The sequence below is a fragment of the Leptonychotes weddellii genome, chromosome 1 (genome assembly GCF_054177405.1).
Source record: "Leptonychotes weddellii isolate Sample4059 chromosome 1, ASM5417740v2, whole genome shotgun sequence".
Classification (NCBI taxonomy): domain Eukaryota; kingdom Metazoa; phylum Chordata; class Mammalia; order Carnivora; family Phocidae; genus Leptonychotes; species Leptonychotes weddellii.
The window spans coordinates 70876797-70888867 of record NC_138369.1 but is presented as its reverse complement, the minus strand read 5'-3'; the positions used below and the strand labels follow the sequence as shown (position 1 = coordinate 70888867).

Genomic DNA, 12071 nt, shown 5'->3' with positions numbered 1-12071 from the left:
AGAGAGAGAGGGCGCGAGCGTGTGAGAGAGCATGAGCGTGAGCGCATGAGCTGGGTAAGGGGCGGAGGGAGAAGCTGACTCTCTGCTGAGCAGGGAGCCCTATGTGGGACCCGAACCCAGGACTCCGGGATCATGACCTGAGCCAAAGGCAGATGCTCAACCAGCTGAGCCACCAGGCGCCCCTTGACAAACTCTTCTTAAGGCCTAGCTTAAACATGTTCTTTTCCTTCTATACCCTCCTCCTTCCCCCTCTTTAATTATCTTAAAGACTTTATGTGTAATCTTTTTTTTTCTTAAAGAGAAAGAGGGAAAGAGAGGGTGAGGGGAGGGGGAGAGAGAGAATCTTAAGCAGAGTCCATGCCCAGTGTGTAGCCCATCATAGGGCTGGATTGCACAACCCTCAGATCATGACCTGAGCTGAAATCAAGAGTCGGACACTTAGCTGACTGAGCCACCGAGTTGCCCTTTTTCTGTATTAAAGATACAAATACATCACTCTATGCTAACATTACACAATAGAAATATACTTTGAGTCTCAAATGCAAGCCACGTATATAATTTTAAATTTTCTAGTAGCTGTATTTTCAAAAGTAAAAAGAAACAGGTGAAATTAATTTTGATATTTTTTATTTAACCTAGTATGTCCAAAATAGTGTCATTTCAACATGTCATAAGGATAAAATGTTACTATTGAGTTGTTTTTTTTTTTTCCTGATGTGTATTTTACACACTCGTACATTTCAGTTTAGACTAGTCACATTTCAGTTGCTCAAAAACCACATGTGGCTATTGGATACCATGTTGAACAGCACAGCTCTATACTGTTATTATGTATTTATGTCTTTATCTTCCCCATTTTAACATCTCTTCAAGGAGAGAGACATTTTGTTCCTCTTTTTATCCTAGTTTTATTGAAACTTAGAATGTATTAGTATTGTAAAATGGTTGGGATAAGCTAAAATGTCCCTGGGTAACATCAGTGGAAGAATAACTTCCAGAAGAATGAGATCGTAATACTGTTCTCCGATTTACTGGGCAGACCATCCTCTAATTATTATGCTTGGTCTTTCCATGCTTTAGGGCATTGTTATACAGGAGAAAGCCCAGAAAAGAGTGATTAGATTAATAAGGGGTCTTCCAAATCGTGCCTTTTAAGGAACAGATGGAAACCTCAATGATATTTCACATGGGGTTTGGGAGGTAGGGATGGGCATGAGAGGGTATGGTCTTTAAAGGCTTGAAGAGTTAAGAACAGGAATGAGTCATTGTTACTCTAAGAGTAGAACCAAGGTCAAGAAGTAGAAATAACAAGGGATCAGATCTCAGGTAAACTTTAGGAAGAACTTCCCAACCATAACAATACCTGAGAATGAACTGGTCTATCTCAGGACCAAGGGATCACTCTATACTGGAAGAGGTTTCTAACAGCTCACCTTTTTAGGGTAGATGGCAGAAGACTTCTAGCATCACATGGGATGGAGAGTTAGACCAAATGGTTTCCAAAGATCCTTCTCCCCCTCTGCTACTGCAGTTCCATGAGACCATACCTGTAAGCACATTTGAGTTCTTTAGAAAAGTTTGTCACCAAATTCTAAAATATTTATGTGAAGGTATTTGTATCTGGATGCTTGGATTTACTTTCACCTCTTTTAATGAGGTTCTAAAACAATCACTTTAAATTTATAGATTTTCTCTAAGCTTTATACACTACTGAAAAACCTGGTACTTGCATTTTTTTTTCATATTTTAATCATTAATTTATTCACATTGTTTGCTGTCTTTAGTTTACTTCCTTATATCCTCTGGCTCACTCAGAGATTCTGGATTTCTTAGACCTTGCTTAGAATGGCCTGATAAGACTAAGATGAAAATCCTGTGTATGTGATATGATACATTTCTTTGGAGGGGTTGCTGATTTGTATACATTCAGGAAACACTTGAGTTAATATTCTAGTAAAGATTAGCACTTTTCATTTACATTGCTCTTTGCATTAGGTTCTCAAATACTTTAAAGATAAGCAGAAATCATAATCAAAGTTAACTCCCCAAACTTCTTTGTTAATATTCAGCAAATACTCTTTAGGATTGAACCAGCAGCTTGTAGCCTTCGAAAGAACCAGAAACTTGTATTTTAAAATGATGATTGTATCTCAATTCAAGGATTTTGAATTTTTTGGTTTTGTAGGTCATTTTCAAAGTTCAGAAATGCATGAAAGGGTGTTAGGATTATATTGGTAAAATATATCAAAGTACCAACTCCTAAATTTGTCAACATTTCCCAGTGAATTTGTAGGAATGTGTTTTCTCCAGAACCTAATATATTTATCTGTATACTAACTTCCACATAGGGCTATGGAACGCACCTGATGAATCACTTGAAAGAATATCATATAAAACATGATATCCTGAACTTCCTCACATATGCAGATGAATATGCAATTGGTTATTTCAAGAAACAGGTAAGTTTTTCACTGTGCAACTCTGTTCTGTCATTTCTTTTCTTTAAATATACTCAGGTAGCCTTCATCCAAACCAAGGAAGTTTTTCCCCTGGCATTTTCTACTTAAAAGAAGGACATACATTTATTTTTTAATCCTTAGGCCAGGACTAAGCTTCAGACTGTAGTAGAGGGTATGACCAGCACATAGTAAGTACTAAAGAAATATTTGTTGAGTGAATGAATGAATGCCATCTATAAATGAAGTATAATATTGCATCCTGGATTTCTAAAATATGGTATCCCCAGGCTAAGGAGAAATTCCCAGGGCTGGGTGAGTAGAGTTCTCCATGAATAAGAGAAATACATTCAGTCTCTGGACAGCCTCTATTTATGACAGCAGAAAGGAAATGATGAAGTTATGAAGGGCTCCTGACGATCCTTCTTCAGCAGCACACAGCAGGCTAGGAGCTTGGCTGCCATCTTGGTCCTTCCTTATCAGAAGTTTTCAGCTCAACTTTTTAAGGAGCTTTTTATTCTCAGTTTTCAGCTCAGCTTTTTCTTCTTTGGCTGCGTATTTTTTTAAATAGTGCTTTATAATTCCAAGTAATGTAAAGTTATTGTAGAAATTTTGGAAGACATAGTAAAGCAGAATGAAGAAAATTCATTTGTAATTCTACCATCCAAAGAGATTTACTGGTAATGTTTTGATATGTACCCTTCTAATAATGTTCTGTGTATGTGTTCATGTGTACATATGTATATAAATATAATATTTGGCTCATATTATATGTAATTGAATTACTTGCCCCTTTCACTTAATATATTCTGATTATTATTTACATAATTTTTGTTGGTTCTCTGAAATTTTATGGTATAATTAGAAAATAATTCATTAAACCAATACCACATTTTTAGGACATTCAGTCTTTCTTGTATGTAAGTATACATTTATAAGTATGTGTTCGTATGTATGTTGCCCTCATCTATGATAAGTTTGCTTAGAATAAATGTCCGGAAGTAGAGTTGTTTCCAGATATATCTAAGGCTTTTGTTACGCATTGCCAAATACTGTAGCAATTTCTATTGTAAGCAATATATAACGGGGTTCAGGAAAAGGTTTGATAATTGAGAAATATATTTTTTACTCCTTCCCTAGATAATAAATTGTGTATGTTTGCATTTATTTAATCATTGTGAAGTTTGATGTATTTTTTCTTATTCATTGACCCTTTGTAGTTCTTCTTCTGTTTTTGAATTGCCAATTCATTGTATTTTGCCTCTTTTTCTACTAAAATATTTATTTTCACATTGATTTATGAGGACTCTTTGTATATGAGGATATTAACCTTTTATTTTATGATTTTTCTTCCGCTTGTCAGTTGTTTCAGCATTCCTTATGACTTTTGATGTACAGATCCTTAAAGATTTCATTACATAAAATCTATTAACTTCTTTTTGTATAAGGCTCATGTGATTAGAGAGTTTTTCCTCCTCTGATGTCAGATAGCTATCTCCTATTTTGTTTTCTTCTCATTCTTTGGGATGTGTCTGTGACTTTTATAATAAAACTCATTTGGGAGAACTCAGTGGGATTGTTAACTGAAGGCTTGAGTGTCAGCTTTCTTAGGCTGCAACTGCATTGCAGATCTTGAAATATGGTTCTTAAATGACTTGTCTGTAGTCTTCTTTGAGGATGATGGCAAGGATTGCTTGGAAAATAAGTTTTTGCTGAAAGGGCGGCAGGACACTGCTGGAGATAGTTCTGAATTCCAAATAATTTACCACAAAGAAGGCATTGTAAGGAAAATTATGTTTATGATATAAATACATGAATATATATCCTGTAGCACTAGGTTATTGCAGATTAAAGTATGTAAATGAATATATTGTAAATAAATGCCACTGACATAACTACACATTATGATGGTCTGGAAGTTTTTGCCAATACAGTAGGGGTTTCATTTCCTCAACATCAAAGTTTTTGGGGCACCTGGGTGGCTCAGTCGGTTAAGCATCTGCTCAGATCGTGATCTTAGGGTCCTGGGATCGAGCCCCATGTCGGGCTCCCTGCTCAGTGGGGAGTCTGCTTCTCCCTCTCCCTCTGCCCCTAACCCCCCACTTGTGCTCTCTTTCTCTCTCTCTCAAATAAATAAAATCTAAAAAGAAAAAAAAAGGTAATAAGTAATTAAGTAATCTCTATACCCAATGTGGGGCTCGAACTCACAACCCCAAGATCAAGAGCCTCATGCTCCAGGGTGTCTGGGTGGCATAGTTGGATAAGCATCCGACTCTTGGTTTCAGCTCAGGATGTGATCTCAGGGTTGTGAGATCGAGCCCTGCATCGGGCTGTGCACTCAGCGTGGAGTCTGCTTAGGTTTCTCCCTCTCACTCTGCTCCTCCCCCCACTCTCTCTCTCTCAAATAAATAAAATCTTAAAAAAGAGTCACAGATGGTCACATGCTCTACTGACTGAGCCAGACAGGCACCTCTAATTACTATATTTTTTGATAAGCTTTTCTTTCAGAACTTAGACCGATTTTTGATTTGTTGAGAATCTTGGGGTCCCCTCCCCAGTTTGGGAGAAATTGTTCAATTTAATATAAAATTCAACCTTATATTAGTTCTGTTAAAAACCGTTTAGTATAATTTGTGTTTTACTCGGATTATTTTTTTATGTTGTCTTGCTTCCTGTTTGCTGTTTGATTTTTGATGTTTTTGAACTCCACAGAGGGGTTTCATGCTAATCCTTTCCAGAATAATATGATGAGAACTTGAAAAAAGTGTATCTTGCTGCCTACCACACAGTTTGCACTCAGTGGATATTTGTTGCACAATGGCCATATGAATGAATTTATTTGCTTTGCAGGGTTTCTCCAAAGAAATTAAAATACCTAAAACCAAATATGTTGGCTACATTAAAGATTATGAAGGGGCCACTTTAATGGGATGTGAACTAAATCCACGGATCCCATACACAGAATTTTCTGTCATCATTAAGAAGCAAAAGGAGGTAAGCACATGACTGACTCCTATTCCTTCCATACAGGCTGGTCTTCTTTGGGTGAGTTGCATATCTCTGGGCTCTATGTGGACGGCTCTACTGGATATCATCATAATTTCAGTTTGCTATGGTTTGTATAGATTTCTTCTTTGATGGTATGCTTGATCTGTTTCCTCTCTAGGTACCATTCCTAAGAGGGTCAACACTTGTTAAACTGGTGTAAAATACAAAAGTTGTAAAATACGACACCTTCACCTTCAAGGCCTTTTACTTTCTAGCCTCATGTACCCTTCCCAAACTTACTTCTTTGCTTATCTAAACTCTTCTCTAAAAGCCATTACTGATGCTTTAAGCCTCTAGCTTGGTGTCTTTATCCAGTTCCTACCTCACTCTCCTAACAGACATACAAGTAGGACCACTTTGGCCTGTGTTCAGTTTCTTCTTTGAACTTCACTAGCACTAGTTTGATCCACTTATTTGAATTTTTGTTATTCATCATCTTACGTGGGCATTTATCTTGGCATGTATCCATCTCTCCTTTTAACATTGCACCTTCCGAAGGCCTATACTTCTAGGAATTCCGTGATTTGTTACCTCATTTTGGGGTGACGTCTTTTATACATACGAACTAAAAGAGAAACAGTGAGAGGAAAGGTTGATAGATTTGACTACATAGTAATTTTACATTTGTCCAAGACAGAAAAAAAATACCATAGAAAGAGCATAATTGGGAAGTGTGCATTTATTAAATGAACAAATTTTATGTTAAGCCCAGGATCACCTCCTCACTCCCCCTACCTAGTTCCTTGGAGTTCAAAAATGGGCTTTGTGGCTGTGTCATCCCTCATCATTTCCACTTTATACTTCTGTTACTCATTCTAGTGCACTTTTTTTCTAGCAAGTAACTAAAAAAGGCATCTGTCTTAAACCCCGTCTTTGTTTTCTGGTTTCTACTAATGTCCCTTAATCCCACTTCTCAGTTGTTTGTCAGACATCATCAACATAACAGACATAAAACTCCTTATACAGTGTCGTGCGTAGTAGGTGCTCAATAAATATTTTTCTTTTTTACTTAAAGTGGGTCAGGCTTGTTCTTATGAATGTGGGTGAAAGGCTTTTTTTCTTTTTTTAGAAAATAAAAACAACCTTTGTTGTTTCTCGCTCAGAGATGCCAGCCTTAGAGAGAATTCCAAATAGGGTACTTGGAGAGTTAATAAAAGCACAGCAGGCTCCTCTCTCTGTCTCTTTCTAAAGAGCTAGCTTTCTTCATTGTTCTCTTTGGGCTCTAATGAGCAGGTCTGTATTCAGCAGCTCCGTGTTCAGCATGAGGGGCTGCTGGCCAGCTAGAGCCATCACCAGGCAGTCAGCTGCCCGTCCCTCCTTCCTCCTCTGAGGAGCACCCATGCATCTCTGGTGAAAGCAGAGAGCAGGAGTCCCCTGCAGATTCGCCTCGTCCGGATCTGTTGGCTCTTAATGCGGACAGGGGAAAGCCATAAGCACAGAGCTAGCCAAAGCAGTCAGTTGGTTAGAAGACAGTGCTCCCTTCCCTTTCTTTTTCCCCTCCCCTCTTGGATCTCATCTCCCTCTCGCCTCACCTTCCCTGTTTGCCTCCAGCCTTCTCTAACACATGCCACTGAGTGGATGACGCAGGCTGGGAGCTGTTAACCTAGATTCTTTCAAAGAGACCTGAAGTCACCATAATAAAATACTGGATTCGCGTAGTATCTTCTTCCACAGAATTCAAATGATTTTCGCAAGTATCTTCCTTCCAACTTTTGAAAACCCCCTTGCGGAAGACAGGGACTAATGGTAGTAGCAAACAAATTGTAAGTAGATGGAGGGCTTTCCTGGCCCCTGAAAGCATGCAAGAGCAGAATAAGTTGTGGTTGTGTCTAGTGGAGATGGAGAGAGCAAGCTAGTGCAGTTGGACAGGGGAGCAGAGTAGGAGTTGAGGGCTACTTTGTGAGTGTTGACTCCAAGGGGAAGGTGGAATCCGTAGGGACCTAGCGTCATCGGAGGTGTCTTTGTGGGAAATAATGTTTGAACTCTTTTGAGCCTGCTGAATCCCATCAGCATGAGCAAAGATTCAGAGTCCAACATAAGTAGATTCATGGGCACATGAACAGTGAGGACCATAGGTGTGCTGGTGATAAAAGCCACTATTTGAGAAAGTGTGAATAGGTCATGAGCCGGCAGAGTTGAGTGTATATATGCATGTGTGCATGTGTGTATGGGGAGGTGGAGTTGGGATGTAGGGATACGTCTCAAATCTTCATCCGAGTGTGAGACAACAAGGGAAAGTAAGGGTGATGCCAACCAATGAGATTTCTTTGTAAGAACACTTGCTAAGACTTGGTGGCATATTAGAGATGGGGGAGTTCCCCCAAATCTTATGTTTGGGGAGACTAAAACTGAAGGGATGGAATGGGAGAAGGATTTGAGGAGAGAATGATGATGACATGGTGGAGAAGTGGAGACATTTTCAAGGGAGGTGAAGATAAAAGACTGAAACAGAAGTATAGTGTCTCCTTTCTTCAAAGCAACCCTTGGAGGCACAGAGGGGTTAAGAAGCCCTCTACTGTCATTACGGAGTCACTCACCAGGACCCTGCCACCTTCAAGGTGCTACCCAAGGGGTGTGGAAGCCACCTGGGTGGGTTATCACATCTGAGAGTATCCTTGATAAAGAGAAAAAGTTTTAAAATTATATTTGAAATTATGTTTTCTGAAGGTGTTTAAGAGAGTACCATTGCGATTCTCTTTTAAAAAGACTTAGACTGGGGTGGATGCCTGGCTGGCTCAGTCAGAAGAGCATCTGACTCTTGATCTTGGGGTTGTGAGTTTGAGCCCCACATTGGGTGTAGAGATTATTAGATAAATTAAAAAACTTAAAAAAAAAAAAAAGGGTTACACTCAGGGCTCCTGGCTGGCTCAGTCAGAAGAGCATGTGACCCTTGATCTTGGGGTTGTAAATTTGAGCCCCACGTTGGGTATAGATAGAGATTACTTAAAAATAAAATCTTTTTTCTTTTCTTTTTTTAAATTAATTTATTTTAGAGAGAGAGAGAGAGCATGAGTGCATGGAGGGGCAGAGCTAGAGAAACTCAAGCACATTCCCCACTGAGCCGGATGCCTTGCAGGGCTGGATCCCACAACCCTGAGTTTACTACCTGAGCTGAAATCACTAGTGGGATGCTTAATCGACTGAGCCACCCAGGCGCCCCCAAAAATCTTAATAAAAATAAAAAGACTTAGACTCATAAATAAACAGAGGGAGAGCATCCATCTAGATCTATCCTGTCCAAAGTGGCATCTGCTAGCTACATTATGGCTTCTGAGTGCTTGCTATGTGGTTAGTTGAAATTGAGATGCACTGTAAGTATAAAATACACTCCGATTTTGAAGACCTGTTAGGAATAAAAGAATGTAAAATATCTCATACGTATTTTTTCTATGATTATATGCTGCAGTGATAATATTTTGGATTTATTGGATTAAGTAAAAATATATTGTTAAAATCAATTTTACCTATTACTTTTTACTTTAAGAAATGTGGCTACTGGAACATGGGGGTGGGGTGGCTCAGGTCATGTGTGATCTCAGGGTCCTGGGATCCAGCCCCCGATTCTGGGCTTCCTATTCAGTGGGGGGAGTCTGCTTCTCGCTCTGCCCCTCCCTCCTGCTTGTGTGCTCTCTCTCTCTTTCTTTCTTCTCTCTCAAATAAATAAATAAGATCTTAAAAAAATTTACATGAGCTGATTGCATTATATTTCTGTTGCACAGCAGTGAACTGGATTTATCAGGCATATACTTTTACTAGTCCCATTCACCTTACGAAGTTCTTTGTTTAATTGTCAGGGTGAAAATGCATTCATGCTGGAGCATTTACCAATGATATGTTTGAGATCAAGCTGTTAGGACCTGGAATTTTTTGTTTTCCTTTGTGAATTCAATTAATGACTGCTACTGTGTTTTTCTTCTTCAAATTTTTTTTTTTTTAAAGATTTTTTGTTTATTTATTTGACAGAGAGAGAGACAGCGAGAAAGGGAACACAAGCAGGGGGAGTGGGAGAGGGAGAAGCGGGCTTCCCGCCGAGCAGAGAGCCCGATGCGGGGCTCGATCCCAGGACCCTGGGATCATGACCCGAGCTGAAGGCAGATGCTTAGCGACTGAGCCACCCAGGCACCCCTCTTTTTCAAATTTTCATTGAAATTCTAGTTAGCTAACATACAGTGTAACGTAGAATTTAGTGATTCATCATTTACATATAACACCCACCGCTCATCACATGCCCTCCTTAATGCCCATCACCCATTTAGCCCATCCCCTGTCCACCCCCCTCCAGCAACTCTCAGTTTGTTCTCTACTGTTTAAAGTCTCTTATGGTTTGCTTCCAACTCCCCTCTTTTCTCCCCCTGTTTTGTTTTTTCTTGTCCCAAATCAGTTATGACATAGTTAATTTCGGGATGGCTATTTTTAATTAATTTTTTTTCTTTTTTTAAATGGGAAACCGCACTGCTTTGGAAATAGTTGACCTCAGTACATTAGGAACTATTCTACAAAACAAACACCTCTCAGAATTCCCTAATCCATCCTGGTTGCTGACACGAGGCGGGTGTGTCGCCTCAACAATTTGGAGCTGCTTTTTTGATGCAAACAGTATAAGTTAGGGCTCAAACCTTGAAAATTTGGAGTAATAATGTCATCCTTCCAGGGGCGCCTGGGTGGCTCAGTTGGTTGAGCGACTGCCTTCGGCTCAGGTCATGATCCTGGAGTCCCTGGATCGAGTCCTGCATCGGGCTCCCTGCTCAGCGGGGAGTCTGCTTCTCCCTCTGACCCTCCCCCCTCTCGTGCTCTCTCTCTCATTCTCTCTCTCTCAAATAAATAAATAAAATCTTTAAAAAAAAAAAAATAATGTCATCCTTCCTGGCAAGGCGGCGGGGGGGCGGGTAGCGACACTTTCTGAGGCCTGTTTAAGAGCCCTCCAGTCGGAAGGGAACATTTAGTTCCTAGTCAGGGGATGTGAAGAGGTCCGGATGCTGCGGCTGGGCTGCGTAGCCGATCAGCTCCGGCAGAGGCTCCTCAGAGAAATAGGGCAGAATAATTGGCTCCTTTGTGAAAGAGGACAGCGGGCCCCAAGGGCAGTGTGTTCTCTCAATGTTGGCTTTTTGGATGGCAGGGGACAAGTATTCAAAGACGGTTGTGTGAATGCCCCTGGAGGTGTATGGTGTAATAGAACGTTTTCAGGTCTTCCCTGTTCAATAGCATTCACCCTCTCTCCCTGTGCTCGTCCCGAAGACTTTATTTAGGAGACCGACTTCTCAGGTTGACTGACGTAATCTGTAGCCACAGACTTCTGGCACTAAACACATTTTCTTTTTGTGCTTTACAGATCATTAAAAAGCTGATAGAAAGAAAGCAAGCCCAGATTCGGAAAGTATACCCTGGACTTTCATGTTTTAAAGATGGAGTTCGGCAGATTCCAATAGAAAGCATTCCTGGAATTAGTATGTATAGATCTTTCAAGAGCGAAATCTTTTAGTATTGCCATGTGATGTGTTTGAAACGGTTGTCAGAGTGCAGTGATTTGGAAAGCTTTTTGCCTTGCCTGTCTCCATTCGTGGTGTCTGTAGTCTTAAGAAGGGAGCAGATGCTTTCCCTTTGTCTTTTCCCTACTTCTCAGTGCTAACAAATAAGGAGAACTTAGATGACCCCTTCTTATAGCTGTTCATATCCATCATTTATTGAGAGATTACCGTTTATAGCACGGGGAAATTCTACTTTTATGTATGGGGTAATTGAGCCTCAGAGTGGTTAAGTCCTTTGACCTCAACTAGCACATGGCCAGTAACTGTCAGAATTAGAAGCAGCAGATGCTGATCTGCAAACGTGTCGCTGTTTCGCACCCTTGCTCATGCTCTCATGATTGCAACCTGCGCAGGTGTGTGCTTGGCCAAATTTGTGTCTCCAAATTTCTAAAAAATATGATTGGGAAACATAATTTGTTCCACGTTTCTTATTTTAGAGTAGTTTCCCCAAGGGTTCTTATCTGCGAGTGTTAGAGATGAATCGTCTTGGGTGAAAACGTACAAAATATCTGTTTTTGTAGATCGAAAGCTGTTGAATAGCCACACTTTTGTTCAGTTCAAATCCAGGATCTTCTAGTATATTGAAGATTTAATACACAACACAAAATCAAACAAACCACAGTTCTCCAGAAAAAAATAAGACCTTATTAGGGCAAGATACATTCCTTCAATACAATAGCTACCCTGTAGCAGATCTTACTGTTACTTCTAGACTTAGAAATTTCACTTCCCTTGTGCCAGGCATTCTTCTGTTTTTTTACATACATCAGCTAATTTCAAAAGCGATAATATCACCTAATTTTTAGAGTTCTGTTTTATAGATTGATAAGTTACTTAACCTCTCTGACTTATCTAGGATAAGTTAGCTTTTAAGGAGAGAGCAAGAAATCAAATCCAGGTCCGTTGGACTTGAGGCTGTGTTTTCTTTCTGCTGCAGTAACCATCTTGTATTACAAGCAGGTCTTTGCCAAATAAAATAGAGACCAGGACAAAGTTTGTTCTAACCTAAAATAACAGCTTAACTCTTTCACATGGTGATTAG

At 39.8% G+C, this 12071-nt stretch overlaps 1 protein-coding gene across 2 annotated transcripts in view; it reads left to right on the top strand.

Moving 5' to 3' along the window:
* Nucleotides 1–12071, top strand: part of KAT2B (lysine acetyltransferase 2B) — a 94623-nt gene that overhangs the window by 75064 nt on the left and 7488 nt on the right. For both annotated transcript variants that reach the window (XM_081825798.1, XM_081825804.1), the window contains exons 12-14: nucleotides 2349–2459; nucleotides 5307–5450; nucleotides 10834–10948. In XM_081825798.1, the coding sequence (XP_081681924.1) occupies nucleotides 2349–2459; nucleotides 5307–5450; nucleotides 10834–10948 (370 nt within the window). The remainder of the gene's footprint in view (nucleotides 1–2348; nucleotides 2460–5306; nucleotides 5451–10833; nucleotides 10949–12071) is intronic.